At 36.1% G+C, this 18,469-nt stretch overlaps 2 protein-coding genes and 1 long non-coding RNA gene across 6 annotated transcripts in view; 2 read left to right on the top strand and 1 right to left on the bottom strand.

Annotated features, from left to right (window-relative positions):
* The window catches only part of si:ch73-110p20.1, a 592,105-nt gene that overhangs the window by 245,280 nt on the left and 328,356 nt on the right, over positions 1–18,469 (bottom strand).
* The window catches only part of LOC100535035 (uncharacterized), a 304,783-nt gene that overhangs the window by 28,254 nt on the left and 258,060 nt on the right, over positions 1–18,469 (top strand). The gene's annotated exons all lie outside the window — the stretch shown is intronic.
* Positions 1–18,469, top strand: part of LOC137489462 (uncharacterized) — a 243,196-nt gene that overhangs the window by 110,265 nt on the left and 114,462 nt on the right. The window contains exons 1-3 of one of the 4 annotated variants that reach the window (XM_073948496.1): positions 990–1,042; positions 1,602–1,749; positions 12,199–14,726. The exons of 1 other annotated variant lie outside the window; for it this stretch is intronic. In XM_073948496.1, the coding sequence (XP_073804597.1) occupies positions 1,665–1,749; positions 12,199–13,370 (1,257 nt within the window). In that variant the 5' untranslated portion in view covers positions 990–1,042; positions 1,602–1,664 and the 3' untranslated portion in view covers positions 13,371–14,726. Of the gene's footprint in view, positions 1–989; positions 1,043–1,601; positions 1,750–12,198; positions 14,727–18,469 lie in introns of those variants that run through there. 2 more of the 4 variants (XM_073948497.1, XM_073948498.1) reach the window with 2 other exon arrangements.

The raw sequence follows: 18,469 nt of genomic DNA, 5'->3' as shown, positions 1-18,469 counted from the left end.
TCAACCAAAGACCTCCAGTAATACTTTTCTCTAAAATAAATTTTCCTTTTAAATGAAAAATTTGACACACAAAGCTATTGTTTCATTTCTTATCTAACAGACTAACACCTTTTAAAAGCAAAGGAGAATGAATATTCACTGTGCTCCTCGAGTTAAATCTACATTAACACAATTTTGTTTAACTTCTATAATATATATATTATATATATTCCAACTAGACTAAGCAAAAAATCCCAGCATTCTAAAATGTATAACAAATAATCTGATGGGTGTTTTGAGCTGAAACTTTACAGACACATTCAACGAAGTACTATTTTACTCACAGTAATGATGACTATTTACCAACGTGTGTGTAATAAGTGTCTTACTGAAGCTTTAATTTATTAAACAGTATAATGTCATTCCATTCTAAGTTTACATCAATTTATATAAGAAATGGAGTGCTAGTTTTAATCAGCTAATTTGTGGCTATAGTTTCTTGCTCAGACTTATCTGATTTCGTTTTGTTAATTACTCTCATAAGAAGAAGAGAAGTTATTTTCTTTCTGTTTATTGTTTTATTCATTTTACATTTTTATTGCTTTGTTAATTTTTAACAGGATAAAGTGTCCAAACGCAGAGAAAAACTATATATAAGTCATGACTAGTTAGAAGAACTAAAACGTGTAGTAGTAATGAATACTTTTTACATGAAGGACACCTATTTTACCTCCTTTTCTGTAAACTTTTAGCTCCAAACACTCATTAGATTATTTGTCATACCTTTTAGAATGTTGAGATTTTTGCTTTAAACAATTAGTCTTAGTGGATTAAAAAAAGTTTTTTTAACTGTCTTAAAATGTTTAGAGTAAAGGTTTTGATCAACTCCAAATACTGAATATATGTGCGTCTGTGAGAAAGTGGAAACGAAGGAGAAATGTATCACTAAGTCAAGACTGCAACAGTAAGTGGCAAAAAAAGGTTTAAAAATACTTTTATTTTGGCGTAGCGTGTGACGTCATAAGCCTGCGCCGTTCCAGCGCTCTGATTCAACAGGAGAAAGGTTTGTTTTAAAGTGTTTACACTTATATAAAGCGATTAATTAAAGTTTCAGTTTTTTTCATTCAGTGTTATTATGTACCTGCTGTTGACAATATTATTTTACCCTTTATACAACATAGCCCTCATTACTGTGAGTGAATTAGTACAATTGTTTGAATAAAGATAGGATAAACTTTTTGTCCTCAAGAGGAAATTTGTCATATGCAAAAAAAGTGCTATGCATTGTAAGCAGACAATAAGCTAAATAAAACAAACAAAAACAATTAAGAACATGCATAAAGAATAAAGTAAAAAAAAAAGTTACAGAGATGTGTGTAATAAGTTCTTTATTGAAAATGTAATTTATTAAATAGTATATTGTCAGTCCATTCTAAGTTTATGGCTATATAAGAAATGGAGTAACGTTACTAGTTTTAATCAGGTCATTTGTTTGTTGCTATTGTTTCTTGCTCAAACTTACCTGATTTCTTATTGTTAATCACTCTCATATAAAGAAACTGTTGAAGTAAGTGTTAAGAAGTTATTTTGTTTCTGTTCATAGTTTTATTTATTTTAAACAGGATAGTGTCCAAACACAGAGAAAAACTCCTGCTCAAGTGACTGATCTCCACACTGTTATAAAGATGGCGTTTATTAAAGAGGAGAGTGAAGATGTGAAGATTGAAGAAACATTCACAGTCAAACTGGAAGATCCACAGGAACAAACAGGTTGGTTTTCATTCTCAAAGACCAACTCAGTCATTTAATCCTCATTCAGATATATTTTAATAATAAGAATATTAAATTAAATCCTTCTTGCAGCTTTGAATGTGCTACCTAGTTCACCTAAATGCACATAAGCACTCATGAACTATGTTTCTATCCAAAAATGGGAATGAACTTTATGCACAAAACTGGATTTTAGCATAAAAGATATGCGAAAAAAGCTGCGTTTGCATTCAAATCAAATCACTTTTCTTGTCACATCATCAGCAGCATGTGTGCTATGATGAGTGAAAAGCTTAGGTGCTGGCTCCAGACAGTACAAAATACAGACAGTTTAAATACAACAACAGTGCAAAATACAGACCGTGCAAAATACAACGACAAAGAGTCAAGCGAACAAAATCATCACTTCCTGATTAACTGGTGCCAAAAATCAACAGTAAAAATGGAATTTGCTGCAAAAAGAGAAGCAGGATCAATAGCCACGTTTCCACTATCGCGTCTAAAGCGAGCGAGACAGGGCGAGCCAAGGCCAGTCGCGTTTCCACTGTCACTTCCAGGGCCTAATCGAGCCAAAGCGGGGTTTTCTCGGGGCCAGCGGCCGGCCTTTTTCGGCCCGCCGAATACCTTGGGCCAAAGTGGGCCAGCTGGGGCTTCGGGGCGGAGTGAAAGGAGAGGCAGACACTAGTTTTCCGATCGCACACGAGTACATGCACCAAATAAATAACCAAATAAAAAAATAAGGGATAGAAAGCATCGAACCTTGTAAGCCTAGTTCACACTAGAGGATTTTAAGCCTGATTTGAGCCCGATTTGGAAATTACAGAGCTCGCCGACAGATCGGGCTGTGATCGGGAAGAAATCTGCGGGTGCTCGGCACTCTTTACGCGTCGCCGACACCTCGCAGATGGAAATCCAACATTCAGCATGCTAAATATTCCAGAGCAGTCGGCCGACTCAACCCCACGCGTGGTCAGATGTAGTGACGAGCTGCAGCCAATGAGAGAGCATATCAGCATGAGCCGCGTGCCTGTGTGTTCAGGAGCTCACCAGAAACATCTGTGATTGGTCAGAATGGGCATCGATGCACTCGCTTCATTCTGCGTTAGCACAGACATGAGAGTAGGCTATATTAACAGTGGAACTAGAATTCTGTAACTATTAGAATTACTACACTGCTCATTCTGACGGTTCTCATATAAAACGCCATATTGTCACAACATATTTACATTCAAAGCTATTATTGAGATATTAAAATTAAGCTTTGAATGTCTGGCATCATATTTACTGACACCATTACCCTAAAAATATAACCGTTTTTTGGTAATACAGCCTATAAATATGTAGTTAAGATACTAAAACACTTAAAGGTCTTGGCTTTCATTTTCACTTTTCATCAGGAGCTATTTCACTGCACATAATATGCTGTTTTTAAAGATATCTAAAGTAAATTGATGTTTTTGCCATCAGAAAGTTTTGTTTATGTTAGCAGGAAGTTGCTTGGCAAGAAAATGCACACATATTTAAAGTCACAGTAAAAAGTATCAGACATGCATGCAGTCATTTTGACCAATATGGTATTTTAAGGCAGAAATGCTCAGTTCTTTACTGTTTTGTAATTAAAAAAAAAAAAAAAAACAATGTCAGAAAGAAATACACTGATAGTTAAAAAACGGCAGGATGTTATAAATTTGTTAGTTTTATTTTAAATAGTTATAAAATTACAAAAATTAAAAACTCTGTGTTTATCTATCCACTGGAACCTGCAGATGAATGATTAATCCGCTGATAAATCAGCTGATTTGACGATGTTTTTAAATGCTTTCTCCAAAGCTTGAAACGCTGTCAGTGATGTCATCAGCACACAAGCAGCCAATAGTGTTCAGCTTTTTCTGACGACTCCTCCCTCGAAATTTCATTGGCTGTGGTTTGGTAGCTTGAATGAGCTGATGGGGAATGAGATGTTGTCAGATCATGTAGTGTGTGACCCCCCCCTCTTGTGGATCATTCACGTAGTGTCATGTAGTGTGAACACCACAGAGATTAAAAGACACAAAGTCGAGTCATGTAGTGTGAACGGCACAGCGATCTGCTGATGTTTAAAATCCTGTAGTGTGAACTAGGCTTTAGGCTGGAGTATTTTTTGCGTATGATCGCCCTTATGTTTTCTTTTTTAAATGTAACGCTGTTGCATAAAATGATAAAGTTTTCATTCATAAGTGACTTTGCTGCATCCTCCTTGATGTTTCAATAACGCATAATAATCTTTACACCATATTAAAGACATTGCGATTGGCCCGGCCCTGCCCGATAAAAGCCCTGGCTTGCACATGCCCGACAGTAGAAATCCGGCTAATCTTTTCTTTATCTAATAAATAACTTGCGCCTCAGAGGGTAATCCTGAAACGCAGTGAACGCGTAGTGGCGTTTAAAGGTGTCAGACGCGAGGCTAAGATGCTCTTAATTCTGGAGGTCTTGAATAATATAATAACACTAATACTTAAACTGTAAGGCGTATAAGAATGACCAAAACAAGAGTTCAGGGGCCTCATGTATTAACTTTGCGTACGCCAGGTTTCACGCTCAGAATCGCTCACGTTTGGATTTACTAACGATGAACTGAACGTGGGAATGTGCGGAGCTCCACGGCAGCTTTCTGGCTGGTGTACGCACATTTTTTGTTCTTGTCTGTTTTATTTCCATTGGCGACTCCTAGAGGCAGTTGTGTTAAATTCCTCTCTACAAAGTGTCTGAGTTCATTAGACGCTGGATTCGAACCGAGTTCATGCTCAAACGTCTCTAAACATGTTGACTACGCCTTACGAGCTGCGCCGATGAAACTGTTAAAGGGCCATGAAACCCCCTCGTTTCAGCAGGGTGTTTTCAGACCTCTACTTTGGAAAAAGTCAGAAAAGTGGGCGTGTCCAGCTCTGTTTAGGGGGAGTGTCGGAGGAACTAAAGTGGGATGGTGGGGGAGTTTCAGAGTCAAAATACACACCCACACAGACAGGAGAAAGTGATGGTGTTTAACCTACATGGACATCTGTAGTCGAATTATTTGCCAAATTATTAAATGTTGGACTTTAACTGCAGTTTGGCTCTTTCATTCAGGGAATTCATTCATGCCTCTCGCGACAAACGAGATATTTGATTCGAGGAACTGATCTAAGCGTGTATTTTTCATGCAATATTTGATACCGCACGGCGAATGAGAGAAAAAAAAAACTCAGCATTTCCCGGAAACTTAGATGCACACGACAGGTAGCGTCAGAAAGCCGCGTGTGTTATTCCGGTCACAAAATGCGGTGCTAACATTTCTGCACTCAGTGCAATAGTTAACTTAATTCGATACGAACAAACTGAATAACAAAGAGCACTGGTCGCTCACTTACCAAATCTGTAGAGACAGGACAATCACCAGCAACTAAAGCCACGTCTATATGGAGAGAATACTACAAGCGAATCCAGATTTCAGCGTTTGCAGATGAGAACAGCTCTCAGGTAAACAATAATCCCCCTTAGACACGTAAGTTATTGTTGTCGAGCGTCGCGTACACTGTAATCCACACGTGATCCAGATAAGCTCTCACAGAGGGAAAATGAAAACGAAACTTAACGGCAGCAAACTATAAAAGCAACACTTCACGCTTGTTTTGCCAACACAACGTGACGTCTTTGTGGTGTAAACACGGTGACACAAATGAATATTAATGAAGTTGCACAATAGAGCGTGCTGATTGGTTTGAACCAAGCTTTACTCATGCATTAATGCATCACACTGTAAAACGTAATAAGACTCACTCTGGCACAGACGTCCAGTCTGCACGCTGGAATACAGGCTATTATGTCATGACCGTGACGCAGCTTCAAAAATTTGTTTAAAACAGGAAGTACAAATTTGCTTGAAATAACGCAAAAACAACCAATTTATACTTTTTAGTGAAATATAGGTGTCCTAATAGTGTTTTTAGCAGTGTGGGACACATATACGACTGTCAACAGCTCAAAAAATGTGTTTTGGTGTTTCGTGACCCTTTAAGGGTGCTGCAGCATTTTACACCTATAAATCACACTATTTCTCTTTTAACTCCACAGTGCGATGTTCAGACCCAACTATGTTAACCGCATCAGCTAAAATCTCCCCACTCTATTTTTTTCTTTAGTTGTTAATTCCGGAGAACGAACTTGCAAATAACACCAAAGCAGCACCTCCAATTCACATTCTGTTCAAAGTTTCTCTTTTTGCTTGCTTTTGCCTTTGCTTTTTCGTAGGGTTTTGTCAAAGTAGAGTCATTAGCATATTCATACGGGGGAGGAGGCAGGGGAGGGGTTTTGTGCTCGTGCATGTTGCGCTCAGTTTCACGTTCATTCTGATGTACAAAAGAATATGTGTGGGATTCGGCGTACACAGTGTTTCATTTACACATTTACAGCTTTGTGCGTACGCAATGTTTTAGTATGATCTCCACGCAAGTCTTCGTACATGAGGCCCCAGATGTTTTATAATGTACTGAGCTGACTGGTTTGTCCATTCATACACATTTTTATCATCACATGATCTCTTATAACAAAATCACATGACCTTTTTAATGCACACACTGGAGTTTGTATCGTGTTTTCCATCGTGATTTTTCATCTTTTCTTATAGAATAAAACGTTTATCCTACTCAGTTATGCGCATACATTGTTTTTTTTTTGTTTTTTTTGCATCATGGTGTTTCCATAAACAGTTTTTTTTAGTGCATAAAAATAGGTGGATGGAAACATAACTATTGAAAGACAGGAATGAGTTTCTCTCTTGTTACTTGTTCTCGTGTCTTTTTTCATTATTTTATATATTATTAGTCTCCCAGTTTCTCTACCTTCTTAAGGTTATTGCTTTTCTTGTTCTCCTACTGTTTGTAAAGCGTCCTTGAGCACCAGTGCTATATAAAATAAATAAAAACAACTAATTAAAATAAAAAAAAACTTTAACTGAGCTGAGGATATTTGACCTATAGTACTCTCATAGAAGATATCTGCTATTACAGTGATAGTGTTGGCTTAGTACTTTCCATTTGCATATGTCACATTGATCCAAATTAACTTTTTTCATCAACTTCTTTATGGGTTTAAACTTGTTACTAGCTCTCACAGATAGTATCTGAGTTAGAACTACATCATTATTATAATAACTAATTATCAGGGCTATTGTGTTTAACCAGGGTTTCTGCTGGGTCTTAAAATGTCTTAAATTCCAAAATCTAAATTTTCGGCCTTAAAAAGTCTTACATTTACTGAAATATTGTGTTTTAGGTCTTTAATCTTTTTAAACAAGTCTTCATTGTCCTTTGTTCATGTTTTGCTACCCAATCTGGCCAAAACCCACACAATCACCAACAATCCATCTCAATAAAACGTTCAACTTTTCATTAAAAAAAAGTAATTTTAACTCTATTTGTCATAATGGTTTAATAATTTTCCTTACGATAACATTTGTTTAAACGTGCTCCATGTATTTACTGCTGAAGACATCAAGGACAGATTGTTGTGTTGATTTAGTTTGTTATAGTTTTTAAAACTTTTAAAACATTTGTTCATTTTAAATTATTTTTTTAAAGGAAGTTTATTTAGGAAAAAAAGTGTGTGGATACAAGTAAAGCTTGCTTGTTATTACACACAATTTAAAATCTTTTGCTAAGAAATATCTAAAATATATATTTTTAATTAATATATTATTGTATGATTAAATGTATTAAATTATCATATAATTTTTAAATAGGGCAAATTAAAATCTTTTTCATCTGGGCTATTTGAAAAATTCCTTAGCCTTTAGCCCTTTATGAGTCTAAAATTGTCATAATGGTATTAAAAATGTCTTTAAAAGTCTTACATTTAACTTGGTGAAACCTGCAGAAACTCTGGTTTAAAGTATAAAAAAAAACATGGATGCCCCCGATATTAAATATGCTGAATGAAATGGACAATAAAATAATTAATTATTATAAAACATTGTACATAATTCTAAACTATATGATGTTGCTGTGGGGCGACGTGAGACTAAATGAACAAACTATTGTGAAACAATAACGTTTAACATTGCGCTGACTACAACTGGCCAACAAACTAGTCTAAAAAAGACTTTTGCTGCTTAAGAAATGGATTACAGCATGCTGATGATATGCAGAGATTTGAGTGTAAAGTTCGTCAGTATTGACTAGGGATGGGAAGATTAACCGATATGTATCGATACGCGGTCATGCGCGTGCACGATGCGAGTGCATCGGTAGAGCAGCAGAGGATGAATGAAATTTTGGAAGCAAATCGAGATGCATCGGTTTTTGCGAGATGCATCGGTTTTTCCAAGATACAGCTTATATTTTTAATATAGAATGTATTTTTTATTTATTAACAAGTGTTGTCAACCTGTTTTTGGCGCATAATTTAATCGACCTACATAAAGTAAGCCTTAGCAACGGATTTGCGGATGTGTACACTTACACTACAACTCAGTGTATCAGGTGTGCGGATGAAGCGAGTGGAGCGCCCTCAGAAAGCGCGAGAAGCAAAACAAACATTTTATTCCCCACTGAGTTTTAAATCTAAAGTATGGCAACATTATGGATTTTGCAAAAAAGATGGACGACTTTTTAGGACAGATGCAATTTGCAAAATGTGCCGCGCATCTGTAAAATACACGGGCAGTACGACTAATCTGATATCTCACTTGAAGCGGCGCCTCGTTGTTGTTGTGGAAGCATCTTCCAGTGTTAGCATCCCTTGCTTCCTGCTCTGCTTCAACTTTAGCTACCAGCTCCAAAACTGGTGAGAAAAGCATTGAAAGTTTTCTCCATGCGCAACAGTTCTGCTCGCTCTACACCAATAACGAATGCTATTGCATTGTTCATCTGCAAAGATATTCAGCCTAGTGTCACGGAGAACGAAGGTTTTAAACACCTCCTGTTAATTTTTATTTATTTATATTTTTATTAGCCTGTTGTTTACAGTGATAGTGATGTTTCAAAGCAACATAACACTGCTAGTTTACGACCTTAAGTTTTGAATATTCAGTGGCAAAATATAAGAGAGCAAATATATACATTTATAATATATATTGCACTTATACATTCTGTTTATCTTGAAAATCTTTAAATAATATGTGCTATAAGTTCTAAAATGGCCCTCTACTGTAAACTGACACTCTGGCTCTGAGAGAAAAGCCAGTTTGTAAAAAAAGTCTTGGTTTTGCTTTGTTAATAAATAATCAAACTCATTCAATGGCACAGCATCCTTTCTTACATAATCTCTTAAACTTGATCTAATAAGTTAGTGCTGAATTATCGCATTGTATCGTGATATGGGTGTAAATCGTATCATGTTGCATCGCAATATGTCACAAATGTATCGCTAATATATCGGATCGTATTCTTTGTATCGAGATGCGTATCGGATCGGCATTATAGCTTAGATGCCCAACCCTAGTATTGACCATATTCTTCACGTACCAGCAGGCGTCGCCATTGGAATCTTTTTGCTCTTGACGTTTATTAAAGAATTTTTTTTAGATCCTAAAAACAATGTTATGCTGCTGAGGCATGGGACGATAACCGTTTTTAAGGTATAACGCAGTTTGAAAAAAGTCGAGGTTTAAAACTGCCAATATTTTCTGCTGTACCGTTCATTGCTATATGTAAGTTTTTGTTTTTTTTTTACATTTTGTTTTAAGATTTTCAGGACAACAGTATCTCCAGCAGAAAAGATCTCCAAAGATGCCATTTTAAATTGTAAAGAAATCTGTGTTTATAAAACAAATGAAGACAACAGAAGTCAAGTATTCAATTGAATGATTTACCCTGACATGTTTACTGCTCCAAAATACTTTAAAAGTTTCTCAAAAGAAAATGTTTTGTGTTCAAAGAGGAAAAAGTGTTTTTTTTTTTTTTTTTTTTTTTTTACCGAGACATTTAAAAGAATATATTTTAGAGGAGTAATCACAGTACCATAAAACTGTGATATTTTTTATTCAAGGTTATCATACTGTCAGAATCTTATACTGGCCCATGCCTAATGCTGCTTGTTGTAGCAAAGTCATATTTTCTTATTTTATTGTTTTTCTTTGTATGTATAGTCATGAACACACTTGTTTGCAGAGCAAGAGAGCCTGTCTCTGAGTTTTCTGTCGGTCTCCTCCCCTTTTTAAAAGATAAAGCGATATTTCTCACTTAGCCTTACATATTCAGCCACCTATTTTTATGTGCTTTTTGGATAGGCTTTGAGCATAAAATTGGTTTGTTTAAAAGGGTTTGTTACAAGAGATCATATAATGATGAAAATGTGTGTGAATAGACAAACCAGCAGGCTGTATAAACATCTGAAATGTTGTTTTGGTCATTCTAAAACACCTGAATCGTTTCAGTATTCATGTTATTATATTATTAATGACCTTCAGAGCGTGTCGAGAGTGTCTGTTCTCTGCATCTCATTGCTTCAAACGCCAACACGTGTTCATTTTGTGCCAGCATTATTTTCTGAGGTGAAAGTCATTTATTAAATAAAGAAAAGATTCATGTAGCTTCTTCTACTGCAGGAAATTCTGTTTTTACTGTTTATATTTGGGGCCTGTTAATCAGGAAGAGACTATTTTGTTCTCTTTGATTCACTGAATGGAAACACTGCTTTATTCGCACATCTTTTTTGTGACATCCCAGTTTTGCACATAAATTTAATTCGCTGTTTTGGATGGAATAAGATGGATGTAAGCTATTGCCTACATTTCAGTTACACAAAGAACAAAGTCACGTCGCAGAATGGCTTGTCCTTTCTTGATGAATAATTACCTTAAATTCACTAACCTTTGACGGACATGTATTGTAACTGGATTAATGGGATTATTACTAGTTCTAAAAAGATTTTTTAGTCCTGCTTACATTCTAAATGTCATATCAACCTCTACCACTTGATAGGGCTGTGCAATTAATCAAAAATTTGGTTTCAATTTCGATTTTGGCTTCTAATTATTATGAAAAACCATTAATCGAGATAAACGATTATTCCATCATATAGAACACACATTTAACGCCATCTTAATCTGAGCGCTTTAATGGTCAAATACATGCCAATTTGGGTCAGAGTGCTGTGTTTAGTGAATATTCATATTAACCCTTATTTGTGTAATAAACAACAAGTTGAGAATCTAAAGACAAGTGAAAGAAAAACCATATTAGAGCCGCACTATTCTTAAAGTGACAGCGGGCAATATTCCTGCTGCCGACTGTTTTTAGCATTAATCAAACAACAAAAGGAGATAATCCCTCACTGCTCTTGACTGAAAGACTTTTGTAGCTCAAATGTTTTTCTGAAATTGAAAACTCTGAGTATTTAATCTCTCGGTAAATCAACTTGAACCTCCTTACTGAAACAGGCCCCAGGTCATCATGACATGATTGACAATTGTCACTGTTTGTCATTGTACTGATGCTGAGTATTCTTAGGGCTTTTCACACTTCAAATTGTTAACCCTGGGTCATTCTAACCCTGGATAAATTCTGGGTTATCTGTAGTCACCTTCCACACTGCTCATGCTATACCTGGGGTTAAAAAATAATCCTGGGTGTTCATTAACAGACAGTTCAAATTCGTAAACCCTCGGTTATCAATATTATTTTGTATATTTACGTTGTCACTGTCCCTGATTAGACAAACCGCAAGTAACCTTTTTAGATAGCATTTCTGCATCTTGTCGGGTATATACAATGTCACCAAGTAGGTCTTCAGCTAAGCCTCAGGACATGCACAAAGACAAAAGTACAAATAAATAAAAAACAAGTAACAAAGTATGTCATCTTGCCATCTCCTCATCACTCCAGCTTAAAGTAAATGTGGCATTAAGAATTTGCATAAGTTTTATACAATAATGCAAACTTGCAAGTATAAGCGTGAATTATGCAAAATTGCTATGGACATGCAGGATTTGTCTCAATTGAGGAAACAACACGTGTAATCTAGAGCGGGTGCATTTGGTTATTTGCATTTAAGGCCACAGGCACAAAAAGAGCTTGCTTTTCCTCTGACCCCCAAAATTAAATATTCTACAGTGTATATGATCTGATTTTGAGCTGAAACCTCAGATACATTCTGGGAACACCAAAGACTTATTTTACATCTTGTAAAAAATGGGTAATTGTAGGAAACTTTTAAAGGGATAGTTAATGCAGAAATGAAAATAGCCTCACCATTTACTCTCCCTCGTGTGGTTTTAAACCTTTATGAGTTTCTTGATCATGTTAAACACAAAAGAAGATATTTAAAAAAAAACGCTACTGGCTTACTGTGTTCCACAATAAAGGAAAGTTTAAAACCACATGACGGAGAGTAAATGGTAAGGTCATTTTAATATTTGGGTGAAAACATCCATTTCTTGCTTGTCGCTTTGAGCCTTCATATTAAAGCTAACTTTGTTTTTTTTTTTTATAGATCTGATGAAAGAACAGACTCATCAACAGAATGAAATAGATGAGAAACAGCAGTTTGAGCAACCCCAAGAAATAATGACTGATGAAAAACCCACACTGACTAAAAAGACTTCCTTAAATGAAAGACCTCGGAAATCCAAATTGGGGTGTAATTTCAGCTGTAAACAGTGTAGAAAGAGTTTCAGTCAAAAGCCAAAGCTTGATGTTCACATGAGAGTTCACACTAGGGAGCAACCTTACACCTGCGAACAGTGTGGAAAGAGTTTTGGTCAAATACAAGGCTTTAAAGCCCACATGAGAATTCACACTAGAGAGAGGTCGTACACATGCCAACAGTGTGGAAAAAGCTTTTATCATGCTGGACACTTTGCAGCACACATGAGAATTCACACTGGAGAGAAGCCTTTCAGCTGTAAACAGTGTGGAAAGAGTTTTAGTCAAAAGTCAAACCTTGATGTTCACATGAGAGTTCACACAGGGGAGAAACCTTACACCTGCGAACAGTGTGGAAAGAGTTTTAGTCAAAAACAAAACTTTAAAATCCACATGAGAATTCACACTGGAGAGAGGTCTTGCACATGCCAACAGTGTGGAAAAAGCTTCCGTCATGCAAGAAACTTGGCAGTGCACATGAGAACTCATACTGGAGAGAAGCCTTTCAGCTGTAAACAGTGTAGAAAGAGTTTCAGTAAAAAGCCGAACCTGATTGCTCACATGAGAGTTCACACTAGAGAGAAACCTTACACCTGCGAACAGTGTGGAAAGAGTTTTGGTCAAAAACAAGACCTTTACATCCACATGAGGATTCACACTGGAGAGAAGCCTTACACATGCACAGAGTGTGGTAAAAGTTTTGCACATAAAAGCACACTCAATCACCATATGAGAACTCACACTGGAGAGAAGCCGTTTGCATGTGCTCAGTGTGGAAAGAGCTTCACAACCAAATTTAGCCTTAAGAACCACATAAATGGTCACACTGGAACCATAGTGTTCACATGTGATCAGTGTGGAAAGAGTCTCACACGCAAAGACTCCATTAAGAACCACATGAAGATTCACTCAAGAGAAGATCGTTTTAGATGCTGTAAGTGTGGAAAGGGCTTTAAAAGTAAAAGAAGCCTCAACACTCACATGAAGCTTCACAATGCAGAGCAGAGTCCTCAACATTGAGGCCTTGTCCACACAAACACGGGTATATTCAAAACGGCAGCTTGTTCATGTAGTTTGGCTGTTCATTGACATGGTTTATTTATAAACTACTTTTGAGAGGATCATGTGCTATGATTGTCCACAGCTGGTCCAGCATTAGCTAAAACATGATTCACCAATCAGATGATTCCTGAATCACTATAGATAACCAGAACACAAAGCTGCGGTCACACTAGACTTTGAGATTGTGAAATTCTGTCATACGGTGCTGTTAAAAGGGGCGGGATCAAACAAGATTTTCAGAAATTAAAAAAGTGAGCAATTGCTCCATGGTTTAAATTTCTGTCCAGAGAGGTCATGTTTTGGTCCTCGATTGGTCTCACGCAGTCAAGTGATGCGATTTCGCAGGTCAGAGTTCACCAAGCATGAATTTTGCACCTCAGCAACCGGCGAAACTTGACGCATGACCCTGTTTCTAGTCTGACGCATTCGCGTGCATATGAATGGAAGTCTATGGGAGGAAAAGCCCAGTGTGACCGTAGCTTAACTCAGTTATCCTTGTCTTGAAGAATCCCTCTCCCACCCTTACTCCCCCTCCTTTCTAGATTGGGCAACACAGCAGCCAATGATTAGCCAGTGGTTAGCAATGTTGCCTCACAGTAAGAATGTCGCAGGTTAAAGTCGCTGCTAACCAGTTGACTTTTTGTGCAGTTTGCTCATTCTCCCTGTGCTCGCGTGGATTTCCCCTGGTTTTTTCCCACAGTCCAAAAACACACAACCTAAGTAAACTGAACATTAAATTGGCACCATAGTCGAGCTCTTAGTAAGCCTTATATCTCCCTTTAGCCGATCTACCTGAGCTCACACTCCCCTCTCGTCCTGCTAACGGGAGGGAGCCCAGGGCTTGAGGATCTTATGAGCTTAGGTCTCTCCCGGGACAGCATGCCAAACAAGTGTGAACTCTTGAATGCATATCAAGTTACTGATAATGAAACCCTTTGAACACCTGAAAATTTAAACTCAACTGAAGAGGGGTGAAGATTTTGCCAGCTGTTTTGTAGTGTAGATCAGGGGTCACAGCCCAGTACCAGGTTGTGAGAGTTGCTATCGGGCTGCAAGAAGGCAAAATAACTCTATATGTTGATATATTGTATTGGCTTGTTTCATATGCAACAAGTATCTGCTTCTGGTAAGGTGTGAACCAAATAACCTACAGGAACTCAAGAGATGTGACCCATCCAAAGCAGTTGGGTAATCTCCAGGGGGGTTTCATCAGTGTCTCACAGACTGTACTTTGGTTTAAGTTACTTGAAGATGGACAAGTTAACATCAACTAACATTGTTAATATTGTCTTCAATAAAGTCTTCTCCCTTTAAGAACTTTGGTCAGCTTACTTATTTTATGCATTAGTCATCTATACATTGGCGAGCCACCCAAGAACGGTTAAGCCAAATACAGCAAAATCTGAAATGTGCTTCAACTTATTAAGAACCGATCACCATATTTGTGCAGGGTTCCACACGATTCTTTCATGTTGTCACAACACAAATTAAGTTAACTTAACACTTTTAAAAAATGTATGTCGACTGAACATTAAGTTGTCCCAATGAAATCTCAATAATTGTGTTATTTCAGCACATTTTAATTAAGTAGTTTGAACAAGTAAAAAAAAAATAAAAATTTTCTGTATAATGGAGATGAGATTTTTTCGGCACATTTTTAAACATAATAGTTTTAATAACTAATCTCTAATAACTGATTTATTTTATGTTTGACATGATGACAGTAAATTAGACAAGTAATTGTATAAGGATGGTTTGTTCTGTAGACTATCGGGGAAAAAATAGCTTAAAGGGCTAATGGTTTTGTCTTTAAAATGGTTTAAATATAAAGTTTAGAATAAAAAACTGCTTTTATTCTAGCTGAAATAAAACAAATAAGACTTTCTCCAGAAGAAAAAAATATTATCAGACATACTGTGAAGATTTTCTTGCTATTTTTTACATAATTTAGGAAATATATAAAAAAAAAAAAAACATGAGGGGCTAATAATTCTGACTTCAACTGTATATATACTGTGTGTGTTTTTATATATATATATATATATATATATATATATATATATATATATATATATATATATATATATATATATATATATATATATATATATATATAAATGACTATTACTTACCAGCATTATTAAGTGGGCAAATAAAAACTGAAAGAGGAGATTTTTTTTAGCCTAATATGAGTTTATGAATCTGAAAGTCACATTTTAAAAGAAACTCCATACCACCAACTTTTTAAAAAAATAAGATTTGGGATTATATACTACATCTAATTTTTATATTTTTATTAATTTATTTATTTTTATTAAATGTTCAAAAAATATGCAAACCAAGTAGGCTTTACATGCATAAACAAGCAAGAAGTAATACAATTACAATAATAGGCAGACACAAATATAGGAAAAAACTGCGTATAGTAATGACAATTTTATTTACCGTAAAAAAAGTAAATAACTACAAATTAATTTAATAATAAAACAAAAATAAATATATTAGAAAAGTTTATGCAATATATGTATACATACATACACACACACACACACAGTACTGTGCCCTGGTCAGTTGGCATTTCTGTGTGGAGTTTGCATGTTCTCCCAGTGTTCGCGTGGGTTTCCTCTGGGTGCTCTGGTTTTCCCCACAATCGAAAAAACATGCGGTACAGGTGAATTGGGTAAGCTAAATTGTCTACTATATGCAAGAAAAAGAGAAAGGGGGTGTTTTAATAGGTTTAGATTTGGAGAAGGCTTTTGACAGGGTAGAGCATGATTTTTTATTTGCAGTTCTTAAGGAGTTTGGTTTTGGGGAAAATTTTAGAAAATGGATTCAATTTTTTTTTATACAGATATTTTAACTTGTATTAAATGTTTTTTTTTTTTTAACAGAATGTCTTCAACCAACTAGATCAATAAGGCAAGGATGTCCATTGACTGCTTTATTATACACAGTGGAAGCTGAGCCACTGGGATTGGCAATAAAATCAGATAGAAGCATTAAAGGGATACAAATAGAAAACAATGACAACAGAGAAGCTGTGTATCAATACGCTGATGATACTACATCGTTGGAGATTTTAGAGCGATATTGTAAAGCATCAGGAGCTAAGGTTAATGTTGGAAAAAGTTTATGCATGAGGGTGGGAATAGTAAAAGAAATAACACAACATATACCCTTTAAAGAAGAAAAGGAACATACAAAAATGTTGGGAATTTGGGTAGGGATGGATTCTAATGAAGCAGATATTTTAAATTGGGAGTGAGTTTTAAATGGAATTAAGAAAAGACTGAGATTTTGGAAAGCTAGAAATTTGACGTTAAAAGGAAAGTATTCATCTTAAATGCTTTAATGTTGTCAAAGGTCTGGTATGTGTTAAGTGTAACTGCGTTGCCTGAAGTATACTATGAAAAAATAAATGATGTAGTTTTAAAGTTTTTTTTGGGGAAATGGAAGAGCCAAGATTGCTTATTATACTTTGATTGGGGAGGTAAAAGAAGGAGGTCTGGGACTTTTGGATAGTTTTTTAAAAATGAAAACATTAACAATTAAGATTATTCAAAGATTTTTGGAAGGGAAAATGGGTGTGATTTGGAAAAGTGTGTTGGATTATTATTTGAAGAAATGTGGACATTTTAATATGGGATGTAATGTTTTATTGATGAAGATGAAGAAACGGATGATAGCAGGTCTGCCAAAATTTTATGTTGAGGTCTTAGAATCATGAGGGGGATTTTTAGAAAATGTGTTGATTATACCAAAAGCAAGGGCGCAGATTCTAGAACAACCACTTTTACTGAATTCAACAATTTTAAGTGAAGGAAATGTTTTATATTTTAAGGAATGGTGGGACGGAGGATTAAGACAAGTTAAAGATGTATTATATGAAGTAATAAAAGGATTTGTACCATTAAAAGTAATTGTGGAGGATGGTTATAAAAGAGTTGTTAAAGCAAAATTACAAAGACAATGTCATGAGTTGAAAAAAGCAATACCAAAAGACTGCATTGTAATAATTGAAAAAAAAAATAGTTGAGCGATTAAGATGAATTACTAGAGATCTATTTTAAGAAGAAAAATGGAGAGATCAATGAGCTTATGTACAGTTAAGAGTTTTAAGAGGCTTTTGTAAGACCTATAGCACTCAACTAATTAACAAAATTTTAATTATTTATTGAGACATATTCGCATATTAATATAAATGAGTAAATAAATAAAATGAATAGTATAAATGAATAAAATGGGTATTAAACAAGATATAATGACCCAAAAGTTAGTGATTCGAGCCCACCCACTGACGAATTACGCACTTTGCTGCCTTGCAACTGCTAACATGTGCACTGGGCATATATCCTGGGCCACATTTTGTCCAGCGTTACAAGATGAAATCAGGATTTAGTAGAACATTGTCACGGGTAAGGAAGGTATTACTGTTAACAGTGTCTAGTTCCAGTGGGGACTCCTCATCCGCCTGGCTAGTTTAGTCGGTAGAGCATGAGACTCTTAATGTCAGGGTCGTGGGTTCGAGCCCCACGTTGGGCGTTTCTGTTATTTTCTCTCTCTATCTCAGCAAATTTACATTAGCGATCGTATAGCAGACCTTTTAAGACAAAGTTCCGCGTTTCTACCACTGTAGGTGACCTTTCACTAAGTCTCTGTGGCGCAATCGGTTAGCGCGATCGGCTGTTAACTGAAAGGTTGGTGGTTCAAGCCCACCCAGGGACGGATCAAGCATTTTGCTGCCTTGTACCTGCTAACACGTGCACTGGACATAGATCCTGGGCCACATTCTGTCCAGCATTACAAGATGAAATCAGGATTTAGCAGAAGATTGTCACGGGTAGGGAAGGTATTACTGTAAACGATTTCTGGTTCCTAAAAGAGCTTCTCATCATCCCCGCTAGCTCAGTCGATAGAGCATGAGACTCTTAATCTCAGCGTCGTGGGTTAGAGCCCCACATTGGGCGTTTCTGTTACCTCTCTTACTCTCAGCAAACTATCATTAGGGTTCATATAGCAGACTTTGAGACAAAGTTCCGCGTTTCTACCACTGTAGG

This window comes from Danio rerio, chromosome 4 (assembly GCF_049306965.1).
Source record: "Danio rerio strain Tuebingen ecotype United States chromosome 4, GRCz12tu, whole genome shotgun sequence".
Taxonomy (NCBI): domain Eukaryota; kingdom Metazoa; phylum Chordata; class Actinopteri; order Cypriniformes; family Danionidae; genus Danio; species Danio rerio.
This window is presented reverse-complemented; position numbering and strand designations above follow the sequence as displayed.